Below are 14,293 nucleotides of genomic sequence, written 5' to 3'. Positions count from 1 at the left end.
GCAGCTCAGCCCCCGCCTTGCGTCACGTCCGGCCTGCGAGTTACCGCCCACTGGCTGCGGCGCTGCTGGCTCCAGGCCGCCCTCCGGATCCGATCCTGCGAATGGTTTTGGCCACATCTTCATGTAGGACCTACTGCCTATCCCGTCGGCCGCGGTGAATCCCACCTGCGGTGCTTTAACTTGTGCAACAGAGATGCTGCCCCTGGGAGAGGCGGGGAGGGACGGGCCAACTGGAGCGGGCGGCTGGAGGGTGGAGGGCGGGGCGCGGCTTGGGGCCTGGGTTCCTTTGCCCCTTGCCCACCAGGGAGGGGTGGGAGACGAGGGAGGGTGAACTTTCCCCTGAGAGATTCTTGTGAAAGGGGAAATATGCTTCGAGTCAGTAAAGCTGCGCAAGTGCACAGTCAAGGAGAGAGTCTTGGGAAAACCAAGGATAGTTCCCGGAGATGACTTTTGGACTGCGGAAACGTTTGTCAGAGGAAAGAGGCTTCAGTTTAATGTGAGATCATTGGAAGTTGAACTATTCAGGCGGCGAGCAGAGCCCCTTCCTCCATCTTCCCACTGTATGATCTTGTCCCTTAGCCTATAATTTCTTATATAGTAAAGAGCGTTTTGAAGACTAGGTTTTTACTGGCAGGGCCCTGATTCAGGCTCACAGTATAAAGACAGAAGTCAGAGAATCCTAGAAATTTATTGAAGAAGGGGTTGGTGTCCTCATGTCTCACCTTCCTCAGGCTGGGCTTCATCACCAGGCCTCCTCACAGATTCCTGTCCCTTCTGTGTCCCGGACTCCGGATACCTCGACTGTCAGTACTTTGTGCTCAGCCCAGGTAACACGTTTTGTTGTGCCCTCAGTGCCTGGCAGTTAGATGCTCAGTTTGTTAAATGGATAGTAGGAGACACAGGAGTGTCAACTATCCACACATTTGATTGGTGAGCCCTACTAGCCCTGGGTCAACGTGCCCTGTAAGAGCATGATCAAAAGGAAGTCCAGCTTTCCTGCCTCTCCACTTGCACCCCTTAGCATTAAATTTCTTTCCCCGTGCTGTGAAATCTGAGAATCCTGCCTATGCTATTCACAGGCCCAGAGCCATGGCTATCTCCTCTTCCTCCTGCGAACTGCCCCTGGTGGCTGTGTGCCAGGTAACATCGACGCCAGACAAGCAACAGAACTTTAAAACATGTGCTGAGCTGGTTCGAGAGGCTGCCAGACTGGGTGCCTGCCTGGCTTTCCTGCCTGAGGCATTTGACTTCATTGCACGGGACCCTGCAGAAACGCTACGCCTGTCTGAACCACTGGGTGGGAAACTTTTGGAAGAATACAGCCAGCTTGCCAGGTATCAGGGAAAGAGCGAGGGAGAGGTAGAATCTCTGTTGGACGGTGTCCCTGGGTTGCCAGATACGAGGGTAGAGCCTTGAGAAGTCAGTGAAGAGTTGTCAGTGTCCCTTCCCCCCAGGGAATGTGGACTCTGGCTGTCCTTGGGTGGTTTCCATGAGCGTGGCCAAGACTGGGAGCAGACTCAGAAAATCTACAATTGTCACGTGCTGCTGAACAGCAAAGGTGAGACTTTATAACCCTTTAGCCTGCCTCTTCCCATGCTCTTCTACTTAAACTTAGATTCTCCAGAATTGTTTCTCAACTCATTTCCTTGACCCAAGGATTTAGGGGTGTTCCTACTTCAGTTCGTAGCCTATAATCTCCTCCTTGGGAGGAGTAAGCAAGGCTTCTAGAACACCAGCACTGATATTCCTTCTTTCTTACTGTAGGGGCAGTAGTGGCCACTTACAGGAAGACACATCTGTGTGATGTAGAGATTCCAGGGCAGGGGCCTATGTGTGAAAGCAACTCTACCATGCCTGGGCCCAGTCTTGAGTCACCTGTCAGCACACCAGCAGGCAAGGTGGGAGTTGTGAAAGGATGAGGGAGGGGAACAGGAATACTTTGAACTGGCAGTAGAGGATAGAAAGCCCTAAGAAAGGGGGTAATGGAAATATGACTAGATGCTGTGACAAACAGAGCAGGAAGACTACTAAGTAGGCTGTTTTTCATTCCAGATTGGTCTAGCTGTCTGCTATGACATACGGTTCCCTGAACTCTCTCTGGCGTTGGCTCAAGCTGGAGCAGAGATACTTACCTATCCTTCAGCTTTTGGATCCGTTACAGGCCCAGCCCACTGGGAGGTAAGACGATGCCTTTTTAAAACATAAGAGCCTTTTCTTAACCTCATCTTCCCCCCTTGGCCCTACCAGTTAAATTCTTTCCCCTTTCCACCTAATGGGAAAACTCATTCCCCAGATATTTCTCTCATGTTACAGAACAGTTAAAATAGTAAATCATTCCTAGGCAATTATCAAAATAGTCACAATGGGTAGATTGGTCTGTAATGTCCCTCACCTGTCACTTCCCCACTATTTCCTACATGTACTTAAGTGAACACACATCTCATGCCCAGGTGTTGCTGCGGGCCCGTGCTATCGAAACCCAGTGCTATATAGTGGCAGCGGCACAGTGTGGACGCCACCATGAGAAGAGAGCAAGTTATGGCCACAGCATGGTGGTAGACCCCTGGGGAACAGTGGTGGCCCGCTGCTCTGAGGGGCCAGGCCTCTGCCTTGCCCGAATAGATCTCAACTATCTGCGACAGTTGCGCCAACACCTGCCTGTGTTCCAGCACCGCAGGCCTGACCTCTATGGCAATCTGGGTCACCCACTGTCTTAAGACTTGACTTCTGTGAGTTTAGACCTGCCCCTCCCACCCCCACCCTGCCATTGTGAGCTGGTGCTCATGTGACTTGGAGGCAGGACCCAGGCACAGCTCCCCTCACTTGGAGAACCTTGACTCTCTTGATGGAACAAGATGGGCTTCTTGGGAAAGAAACTTTCACCTGAGCTTCACCTAAGGTCAGACTGCAGTTTCAGAAAGGTGGAATTTTATATAGTCATTGTTTATTTCATGGAAACTGAAGTTCTGCTGAGGGCTGAGCAGCACTGGCATTGAAAAATATAATAATCATAAAGTCTGTGTCTGGACATTGCCTTTGGGAACTAGAAAGGGAGTTGGTATTGTACCAGCTGGATTAAGCTCCAGTTCTAGACCACCTGGCTCATTCAACATGCCTCCCTACCTAAATAAAAGTGCAACACTCAGTGCATGTCCCAGCCCCATTCTCCCAAGCATGGGAGTGGGCGTAGGAGTGGAGGAGGGGGAAGGAAAAAGGAATTACTTCACTTTCACCTATGATGCCCTTTGCGCAAGCCAGAAGAAAGCAAAGGGGAAAAGGGCTGCAGGGTACATTATTTATTTTCACTTGAACATGGAAAGAAAGTGTCACACTCCCCCTTCCCCTTTATAGGGGGAGTGTATTTTAATCAGCAACCTCTTCTCCATCCACCCTGTGTATGTGTGTACACATATACCACCACAGTTGGGAGGCATGACTAGGCTGACCCAGTCTTCTTATCTGTTCCTCCTTTGAAGAGGGTTTGACAAATGGGGAAAAGGAAGGAGCCACACATCAGGCAGAGGTTTCAAGCCATGGAATGGAGGAAAGGCGGCAGAGAGGAGCAGCACCAGAGGCCAGGAGAGAGTGGAAAGGGCCACAGCTTCTTTGTTTTTAAAAAATTCTATAATTTGGAAGAGGGTGGTGATTAATTTTCAAAATACACTTCAGAGTCCCACTTTCCACATAGCTCCCTTACTCACAGCCCTTTGGTTTTTTAGACAAAATTTAAGAGCTCTCATAAAGCCAGAAGTATTGATAACTCCTTAGTGCATCCAAAAAAAGTGTTCACATCAATCCCTTAACAAAGACTATGTGCTGTAGACTTTGCTTCTCCCTATACATTTGTCTTACGGCTCAGTGGTAAGGTAGCTGTTGAGACACACAATAGGGGGTAAATGGAAAAGGGAAACAAAGGGGAAGCCCAGGCACATGGGTGCAGGGAGGGGTGGGGAATACCACTTCCACTTTCTTTTGTCTTTTTCTTTAAAAAAAAAAAAAAAAAAAAAAGGCAGGGGTGTGATTGTTTGGAAGGGTAGAGAACAAACCCCAGAACAGTGTAAGCTCCAGAGGTGGGTGATGGGAACAGTCCCCAAAGTGAGAAGAGGGAATAGGTCAGGGCAATGCTTGCAGCATCAAGTTCCTCAGGAGTTTCTGTCGGCCCAGCTCATAGTCCTCCTCGTCTACATTTACCAGCAGCTTGATGGCTTCATGGCCCACAGCTTGCTTGAGGGAGTCTGTGATGAAGACACCTTTAAGTGCCTCTAATAAAGAGCCATTGATGTAGTCGCGCCAGAATGCGTCGAGGTAGGTGAGCTCAGAGAACTTGATGTCACAGATGATGGAGCCCAGGTCCCGGGACTTGAGGATGGTGTTGGCCTGGTTAAAGCGCTCAAACTGGCGCTCAAGTGGGTCCTGCTTGTTAGAGAAGACATTGCCCTGCAGAGCAGTCTCATGCTGGCAGTATTCAGCCCGAACCCGCAGTCTGATGTCTGTTGGAAACAGAAGATACAGAGCAGAAGAGGTTACAGTAAGGGATGAGTTTACAACCCAAGCTTGAAAAGTGAAAAGCACAACAGAATAAAAAAGTAGGGAATATCACCTGACAGCTTCTCTACTTCTTCCCCAGGACTATTTCTATGTATCTCTGAAATCCTTGCCTGAATGCAGGAGGTTCCCTTAAACGGGACATGCCGAGGTCAGCACTGTTCCCATTACTCACAGGTAGCAACTTGTTTATAGGAGATATTTTCCTAATTACCAGGCATAGAAGTTCATTTTAATACTCGACTTGGCTCATCCTACAATAAGGATGTCATAACAACATCCCTGTGATGTAGTATTAACTAAGAAGAGTTGAAATGTACCCTGCCACAATTATAAAGAGCAGTTCTTCCACCAGACACCAACCATTCAGCCTCACTTTGCAATGGCAATCAAAGTGAATCTCACACTGAATAGCATAAACTGCCCAGTGTCCCAGCAGTTCTTTATATTCTCCTCCAAGTCTGCTCCATCTCTGGAACCCTTGAACTTCCTCACCACATGTCTGCTTTTCCTTGGGATCTGGTGTCACTGACTTCCGGCGTTTTCGCTGGCTCCCAAGTGTGGCTCTCCCTCGGGCTGGCCGCTTGCTACACATCTGAGGACCCGAAGTGGGGCAGCACACCACAGGATAGTGGGGAGGCACTGACCAGAAAGTAAAAGGGAAGAAAACACAGTAGGGTAAAGGCAGAAATTCAAATACTTCTCTTGGAATGAGGAAGGAATCATTTAGACTTAGCACTAAAAGCAGTGGAAATAATGTGACTTGAAAAGACATGTGAGAGCAAATACGGGACCTAGGAGAAATGTCACCTCACCTGATTTTTTTTTTTTATGGGGCACGATGTGGGGGCACAGCATCCTTTAAGCTGGCAAGGCCCAGAATGTGATGGGATCAGTGTCCTTTTACTTGATGATGGAAAGTAGGGGGAGTTAATATCTTCTCACCTGTTTTAGAGGGCTGGGGAGGCCTTGGTTCTGGATCACTGAGGGCTCTGGGGGTCACATAGCGAACTGATGTCTCCTCCAGATACTTGTCTACAAGATCAGGGCACACTGTAGGAGGAGAAGTAATCATTCAGGAAAATATACACCCTTCCCTTCTGTCAGTCCAAACCCCCAGTGGGCCTCACAAGTTACTCTAAGTACTCCCCAGGATCAATGTGTCCTCCCCTTTGGACGCCTATGTTGCTGCTTCCTGGCCTCCCACAACTCTTCCCTGATTCCAGCCCCTAATACTTCCTCACCAGCCCGTCTCCTCTTGAGGGTGACGTAGGGCAGCAGGTCGTGGCGAGTGATGATGCGCAGCAGCTGCAGCACCTGGCGAAAGTTACTTTCATCACAGCGGCCCTGGCGCTCCAGTGCCAATAAGAAGTCACGTCCATTTCGGATGAGTCCACGCTCGTGGTCATCAATGACATCAACAAAGAGGAAAGAAAGCACGCGCACATCTCTGTGTGTCAGATGAGTGCCCACGATGTCAAACATGCGGTGCAGGCTGTACAGCCCATGTTCCTGCTCACCATGCTCTTCTGGCCACACCTGGCTTGCCCGCCGCTTTAGGCCCGCCATGCTGGGGGCTCAGGTACGCAATGCTTTCCAGAATCCCTGCTCAGCAGCTGCAATCCCCACCGTACTGAAAGGGCAGGGAAAGAACCGATGAGACACTCAAGGGCAGGAACTAGTCTTATGCATTCCCATATTCCCAGTCACTAACAATGCCTGGCACAGTATAGTGCTTTATACATGTTTATTAAATTTTTAAAGTGTTTGTTTAAAAATAAACACTGGCTGGGCACAGGGGCTCACACCTGTAATCCCAGCATTTTGGGAGGCCAAGGCAGGAGGATCACTTGAGCCCAGGCGTTCAAGACCAGCCTGGGCAACATAGGGAGACCCCTCTTTCTACAAAAAAAGAAAAAATTAGCTGGGCTTGGTGATACACGCCTGTAGTCCCAGCTGCGCAGGAGGCTGAGGTGGGAGGAAGGCTTGAGGCCAGGACTTCAAGATCAGCCTGGTCAACATAGCAAGACCCCATCTCTACAAAAAAGAAAAAAATTAGCAAGGCATGGTGGCATGCGACTGTAGTCCCAGCTACTCAGGAGGTTGAGGCAGGAGGATCACTTGAGCCCAGGAGTTCAAGGCTGCAGTGAGCTATAATCCTGCACTGTAGCCTGGGTGACAGAGTGAGTCCCCCATCTTGAAAAAAAAGAAAAGAACTAGTTTACACTGAAAGGCTGTGTAGCTGTGTGACCGTAAGCAAGTCACTTAACTCCAAATTCTCAGTGCTGTCATCTATAAACAGGGATGAATGAAGCTGCACCTCAGAGTTGTTAAGAATCCAATGAGAAAATCACTGGGTAACCCTTATATAAATGGTTGTGAAACAGATTTCAAAGATACAAGCATCCTTGGCCTTTGCAGCCCAGAATCATCCCTCCACATTTTTCCTACAATCCAACCACATCGAGAAACAATAACTGCTCAGAAAGTTTATCAATATTTACCAAAACTCATGGATTTAAAATAAACATTAAGTTTCTACAATAAGCATTCTTGTAATTCTATGCCATTTGTACTCCCTTGATCTTCACACTAATTGGCAATACCAACTTTTATTTATTTATTTATTTTGAGATGGAGTCTCACTTTGTCACCCAGGCTGGAGTGCAGTGGTGCAATCTCAGCTCACTGCAACCTCCGCCTCCTGGGTTCAAGCAATTCTCGTGCCTCAGCCTCCCAAGTAGCTGGGATTACAGGCACGCGCCACCACGTCTTGCTAATTTTTGTATTTTTAGTAGAGACGGGGTTTTACCATGATGGTCAGGCTGGTCTTGAACTCCTGACCTCAGGTGATCCACCCGCCTCAGCCTCCCAAAGTGCTGGGATTACAGGCGTGAGCCACCGTACCTGGCCTTGGCAATACCACCTTCTAAGCTTTCCTCATGGATGTCATTTACCAATCCCCTATCAATGACCAATCACAGCCCCACATTCATTATATAGCTTGGCTCTTGATTCACAAAGTTCCTCCATCATTATGGGCTATGGGTAATACTAATGACGCAGCCATTAATCAATTCTCAAATTCAACAATTTTGACTCCACTCAAGTCACTCATACTTACTACTCCACCAGATAGTACCATCCTATACTGTGCACTCTCTGGTCACAATCTCCAATCACACAATCAATCCTAAATTCCTGTTAATGCTACTTCTAGATATTTCTTAAATCTATCCTACCTTTCCACCTCCACTGCCATGGTTCAGATTACAATAATCTCTCACCTGGACTACTGTAACTTTAAAAGTTCTCTGCAACACCAATCTTAACCTACCTAAATCCATCCACTGCCACATCTAGTTCAGTTAGCTGTCTAAAGTCCACAACTGACCAAGTCACTTTCCTGCTTCAGACCCATTGATAGCCCCATCATTATCTATAAGAACACTCCAAACTAATTTTTTTTTTTTTTTTTTTTTTTGAGACAGAGTCACTCTGTCGCCCAGGCTGGAGTGCAGTGGCGCGATCTTGGCTCACTGCAACCTCCGCCTCCCGGGTTCAAGCAATTCTCCTGCCTCAGCTTCCCGAGTAGCTGGGACTACAGGCACCCACCACCACGCCCAGATACTTTTTGTATTTTTAGTAGAGACAAGGTTTCACCATATTGTCCAGGCTGGTCTTGAACTCCTGACCTTGTGATCCGCCTGCCTCGGCCTCCCAAAGTGCTGAGATTACAGGCGTGAGCCACCACACTTGGCCGAACACTCCAAATTCTTTATACACACATCAAGCCTTCTGAGATCAGGCCTACCTTCCCAACCTCATCTCCCATCACATCCGCTTTTTATTCTCTAATATTATCAGTTTGTTTATGGTTCACATACATCATGCAATTTGTTTCTCTATACCTTCTTCAGGCTCTTCTCTTTGCCTGAATGCCCCTCTCCCTTCTCTATTCCACACCCCCATCATCACTCTTTTTCAGATGGCTAACTCCTACTCATTCTTTAAGAGTCAGCTCAGATGCCATCTTCAAAATGCATTTTCTACACCCCCATGCTGAGATAAGTAGTCCTCTTCTGTGCTCTTATGGAACACTATGCATATCTCCTTTACACCGTTTATCACCATGTACTAACATTATTTGTGTATTTATTATCCCATTAGATCCTACTCAACTCATAGAGAGGGACTATGTCATATTCATCTTTATATCCCTAGTGCCTAGTAACGGACAGAGCCTCAAATATAGTAGGAGCAACCCACTGTTGAACTGAACTTAATCTCCAAGAGATCACCTCAAGCAATTCCAATTAAGAAACAAATTCACAAAAGTCCAAGAGAGGACCCCATTAAAAACAGATACAGGTAATTCAGTTACCATGCATATATTCTAACTAGCCATAGCCTCCTCTGCAATGTCCAGAACTACCCACACCATACCACACCACTCTACCCTACTCAACAATAAGACAGGTTGCTCTGTCCATTTTATACAAAAAGGAACTGAGGCTAGACTAGGAAACAGAATAAAATAATAAGCTTCTTTGGAAAAACAAAGCTGATAGAGAAAGTTGAAGAGTAAGTAGGAACTGGTCCTTTCTTCCTCAGATGAAAAACTAAAATGAAAGCACAGAGGAACTCATTCCCTTAAGAAAAGGTGAGGTACACTCTGGGATCACTTAACCCTATACCATGGGTTCTTATATGTAGACAGGAAATGTAATCCATATATAGTTTTGAGAGCCCAGATGCCCCCACTCAAAGCATGGGAAATAGCTATTCAACTATAGACTGGTATTCCTTGTCTCTTCCTCTCGATTCACCTGTTGCTGTCACTGGGTACAAATGAAGGTGCTAAAGGAAAATAAGTTCTTACTCATAGCAGGCAACATGAGAAAACTGAGCCTCCTCAGAGCCCCTGCAACTTCTCTTTGTTCCCTATCCCACCTGTTCCCTTGGGCCAGCTGTTGATTATGAGGCTCTCAGATAAAGCAGATGGGTAGGTTTCATATTAAACCAACCAGAAGAGCCGGTTGCTCCACAGTTCCCTAATTTAAAGTGTGCTTAAACCCCAGGAAATGAAGAAACACTGTCTCCACATACCCTCACAATGGAAAATAAGGCAAAATACAGGAAAGCACTGTGGTCCTAATTATGTATCAATGGATGTAATTCTATAAGCTTCAATCCCTTGAAGTTAACTCCCTACATTTGAGAGGAAACAAACACACTAGCCACCTTTAAGTCCTAGATCCCAGGCTGGATCATCAATGTACTAGGAATTATAATAGCTTTTAGGTCAGTGGTTCTCAACCAGGGGCAAATTTAACCCCTGGGGAATATGTGGCAATGTCTGGAGACATTTCTGATTATTATGCCTGGTGGGGAAGGGGACTGCAATCAGCATGTAATGAGTAGAAGCCAGGGATATTTAGAAACATCCTACAGGACAGGTGCAGTGGCTCACGTCTGTAATCCCTGCACTTTGAGAGGCCAAGGTGGGAGGAACACTTGAGCCCAGGAGTTTGAGATCAGCTTGGACAACATGGTGAAACCCCATCTCTACACAAAATATAAAAATTAGCCTGGCATGGTGGCATGCACCTGTGATCCCAGCTACTTGGGAGGCTAAGGTAGGAGAATTGCTTGAGCCTGGGAGGTCAAAGCTGCAGTGGGATGTGATAGCGCCACTGCAGTCCAGCCCAGGTGACAGAGTGAAACCCTGTCTCAAAAAAAAAAGAAACATCCTATAATGCACAGAACAGTCTGCCACAACAAAGAATCATCCAGCACAAAATGTCAATAATGCCAAGGATGAGAAACCCTATTCTAGGTGGAGCATGGTGAAGGGTCAAAAGAATGCATGTCACTTTCCACACTAGATCTAGAAAAAGCCATTTGGTCCCTCCAATCCAAACCCATCAAACAACATTCCAGAAGAAAAGAAAAGCCTGTCAGACATACACGTTCATTTAACTCCCAAGTCCAACTGCACTAAGGTGTTTCATGCCACTCCAACCTTGGGTCCTCTGTCACCTGCTGTTGCCATTCAGCTAAGGAACAGGTGGTAGTTCTACATCCACTTCTGCCCCATCCCAGGAGGTCTACTTTGACCTAGTTCAATCTGGAGTTCTGTGGGGATATTAGAAATGTAATCCTCTGCAAGACAGACACAAAGGATCCTGCTCGTAAGCCTCAGGGTCATCTTTAAAGTCTTGGAACTGGATGAGCAGCAAACTCTCCTTGTTAGGTCACTAATCAGACTTTTATTGCTTATTCAATGAAGCAAAACATAGAAATATGTAAGTTCCTCAAGGCCATGTCCTTGGGAGAAATATGAGGATACTGTCATGCAGGTTAAGAGGCAGCCCTCTCCACTTAATGCAACGCAGATAAGGGTTCCAAGAATCTATCTAACTTTAACATTAAAAGAATGTGATGAGGCCTGGCATGGTGGCTCACACTTGTAATCTCAACACTTTGGGAGACCAAGGCAGGAGGACTGCTTGAGCCCAGGAGTTTGAGACCAGCCTGAGCAACATGACACAACTCCATCTCTACAAACAATAAACAAAAATTAGCTGGGCATAGTGGGACATACCTGTGGTCCCAGCTACTCTGATCGCGCCACTGCACTCCAGCCTGGGGTACAGAGTGAGACCTTGCCTCAAAAAAAAAAAAAAAAAAAGTGATGAAAGTTCAGCTGATTAGTAAAATTAGAAAAGAAAACATGACCAATTTCCTCTAAAACCAAAATATACTCATATTTCTGTGGCAGCGAAGCAAGGGAGCTCAACTTAAAACATACAGAGATTCTAGATGACAGGTATCAGAATGGTGAGGAGAATGTAACCCTCTGAACAGAAGATTAGAACTAACTCAAGTCTTGGTATCTGAAACACTGCCAAATACCAAGAGACAGAACTCCAGCACACAGAAAGTCCTGATCTCACTGACTGGTCTGGTTGTATTTGAGATAGTAACACATGAATTCTCCCCTACAGTTTCCCAAGAATAATTGATTCTGAGGAATTGTATTTCCTGGAGTTTTGCTTTTTTCTTTAGAGAAGTCCAAGTCAGCCAAGGGCCAACAGTCTATAGGTATCTTCAGGATTTCCTCCTGATTGGTCCTTCTCTACTGTTTCTCCTTCCAAGCAAAGTCTGGTCTCATCCCAACCAGGAATATCTGTAGTTTTTGAGGTACTTGGCTCTCTCAGAAGCCCTTAGGGGAAAGCGACGTGAAAGAAATAAAAAAGAGTGCTGTCTTGAAATGAAAATGACAGTCATCTTTTCTGAACAGGGATGATATTTGTAATTTCATAGAATCAGAGATATCTGACTCTCTCAGAAGTCCTCAGAGGAAAAGTCATGCAGAAGAACTACAAAAAAAGTGGTATCTTGAAACTTGAAATGAAAACTACATAGAAAATCTTAAAGATGGTTAAGAGAACATTCTTGCTGGTGGGACTAGGAAATGTAATCAAATATCTGGAAGTCAGAATTACATAGTATGTTTTCAAAAGAAAGATGCCAGGAACCCCCCAACAGCTGGAAGAGAAAGTTAGAGGAAAAGTTTCCCATGGAAGGAAGGTGTCCCAGCAACCCTCCAAGGGCAACATTTAGTAGACAATGTACTAGAATACAGCCTTCCATATGTTAAAAAAAAAAAAGTTTCAGAGCTGACCAAGAAGACTAGACAATAACAAACCAAAGCTGGGGGATTGTCCCAAGACATCTAAATCTCCTTCTCTTTCACCTCCTATCTCCAATTAACTAAAGACAGTGATTACAAGAGATCTCATGCACTCGGATGAATGATAACTCATTTTCCCTGGCATTCTCCTCCTCATTAATGGACCCAACCTCAAAATAACTCCCATGCTATTTCCATTCCCTTCCATTGTTTTAAAACAATAAACAAGTTCCAGACTTACCTCCGCAAGAAACTTAATTTCCCAGGTCTCTTCCTAGCACAAGTTTCACAGCCAGCAGCAAAACAAAAACAAATAAGGAGGGGAAAATAATTAATTTTCAAGTTTTACTTTGAAACCTCAAAGGCCCATAGAATTAGACAATCTCGTTGCAAAAGTACACAGACAAGCCTAAAGCCATTTAGAGAACTCACCCCCAACAAGTCTCCAGGCTTCCCTAACTCTCTATTAGTCAATTTACAAAAACAATACCAACTCCAAGAATTTCCAGTCTCAATGGCTTGCGGCAAGACAGCTCCCAAATTTAAGAACTTCTGGGAAAACCAGTTACCCTCTGGCAGCTTCTCATCTTCCTCCACAATTCCTTATTCCTATTTTGTTACAATATTAATGTTAACTTTCATCTTTAGAAAAAACTGGGAGGAAAGTGGCTACAGCAGACCAGCACTATCCTCCAAATTCTACCTTTGGCCCTTTCCCGTAACTAGCACACAATGAGAACAAAGTATCTAATGGCGCAGCATCCACTCATACATCTATGTTTCACCAGGGAAAGTTTTTCTATATACAGTATCCATGTTACCCCCTCCCTTCTAGACTTAAACAGCAAAAGGGTCTGGAAACTACAGCACTCATTTAATTAACCTGTCTAGATGCCACTCTATCTTTTCTGTTTCCCTCCTCAGACTTCCAGAGCCTCCACCTTAGCATATAGGGTTCCAATATAGCCATGTCTGCTCCCCGACTCTTGTATTGCTAATGCTAAAAACTAGAAAAGTCCTTTGCTCCTCCACACTTGGGCAACACCGGCTTCCCCATTTTCCCAAGCAGGAAAAACAAGGGAACAGTAAGCTAGGGAGTCTTTTGGAAAACAAACCCAGTTGAATTCTCATCCAACCCCAATTCTGCAAACCCACATGACCATTCCCTTCTGCCCTTCCCACCCTCTTAAAAGCTAAGGGCCTGGCAATTAGAATTGGCTGCAACTGATGCTGCTTAACTCTGTTCTCTCCTCCTCTCCACCGGGGAAAGGGAAACCCCCGAACCTCTATCACCCGTGCAGCTCCACTGTCCTATCTCCCATTCCACTCCCCTTCCTCCCAAACTTTCTTCCTCCCAGTCTCTCACTTTCTCCATTACCTCCTCCCACCGACACTCTCTCCATTCCCCAAGCCTCCGTTCTCTCCTTTTCCACCCAAATTCTCCCCTAGGCCCTTCCCCCTCCCACCTTGAATTTAACACTTTCGAAGTCCCCCAGAAACGTCTTAACTCCAATTCTGACCTTTCCCCACCTCCTCGCAACACCCCTCATCAGAGTCCAGTCCTCCCTCCAACCACATGCCACAGCCCCCTTCCCCTTCACACCCTCAGCCTCTCCCTCCTGCTCCTACCCCCTTCAATACGAGCGGATCGCAGCCCCACTCCCCACCTCGGCCTCTCTAATACCCCTGGCTGGGCCCAGTCTCAGCCCTTGTTTACGCCCCTCCCCATGCCCTCACTCCTCCGTCTCGACCCCTGCCCTCTCCCGCAGTTGCCATCTCCCCTGCACGCCCCCCTCGGCAGCTCCCCTCCCCCACCTCTCAGCGTCCCGTCACCTCCCTCTCTTGAGGTTCTCAGGCTGGACGTCGCCACCGCCTCCCCCTCCACTTTCCTTCCCCAAGCCCTTTGCGGCCCCGCCCGGCCCCGCCCCGTCCCGCTCGACTCCCTCTCCCCACTCCGGCCGCCCCTCCGCCTCACTCTCGGCTCAGGCTCGGCGCCGCCATGTTGGATCCATCCGCGCCGCTCTCCCGGGCCTGCCTCACGGCGCCGCA

At 47.0% G+C, this 14,293-nt stretch overlaps 2 protein-coding genes across 7 annotated transcripts; one reads left to right on the top strand and one right to left on the bottom strand.

Annotated features, from left to right (window-relative positions):
- NIT1 (nitrilase 1) lies at positions 1-5,990 on the top strand. 6 transcript variants are annotated; one of them, XM_054526783.1, is made up of 7 exons: positions 11-123; positions 732-827; positions 1,080-1,334; positions 1,455-1,558; positions 1,765-1,898; positions 2,053-2,178; positions 5,793-5,990. In XM_054526783.1, coding segments are annotated over exons 1-7 (732 nt in total). In that variant the 5' UTR covers positions 11-121; the 3' UTR covers positions 5,808-5,990. The 6 variants fall into 6 exon arrangements, with proteins under 6 accessions (XP_054382743.1, XP_054382758.1, XP_002809947.1 ...); XM_002809901.6 differs by lacking the exon at positions 5,793-5,990 and adding an exon at positions 2,451-3,604; XM_054526777.2 differs by having other exon boundaries at positions 28-154.
- DEDD (death effector domain containing) lies at positions 3,282-14,282 on the bottom strand. The gene is given in 6 exon segments (NM_001132575.1): positions 3,282-4,490; positions 5,041-5,187; positions 5,491-5,598; positions 5,790-6,178; positions 12,486-12,518; positions 14,220-14,282. Coding segments are annotated over 4 exon segments (957 nt in total). The 5' UTR covers positions 6,115-6,178; positions 12,486-12,518; positions 14,220-14,282; the 3' UTR covers positions 3,282-4,113.
- Between the last annotated feature and the right edge of the window lie 11 nt (positions 14,283-14,293).

Source organism: Pongo abelii, chromosome 1 (genome assembly GCF_028885655.2).
Source record: "Pongo abelii isolate AG06213 chromosome 1, NHGRI_mPonAbe1-v2.0_pri, whole genome shotgun sequence".
Taxonomy (NCBI): domain Eukaryota; kingdom Metazoa; phylum Chordata; class Mammalia; order Primates; family Hominidae; genus Pongo; species Pongo abelii.
This window is presented reverse-complemented; position numbering and strand designations above follow the sequence as displayed.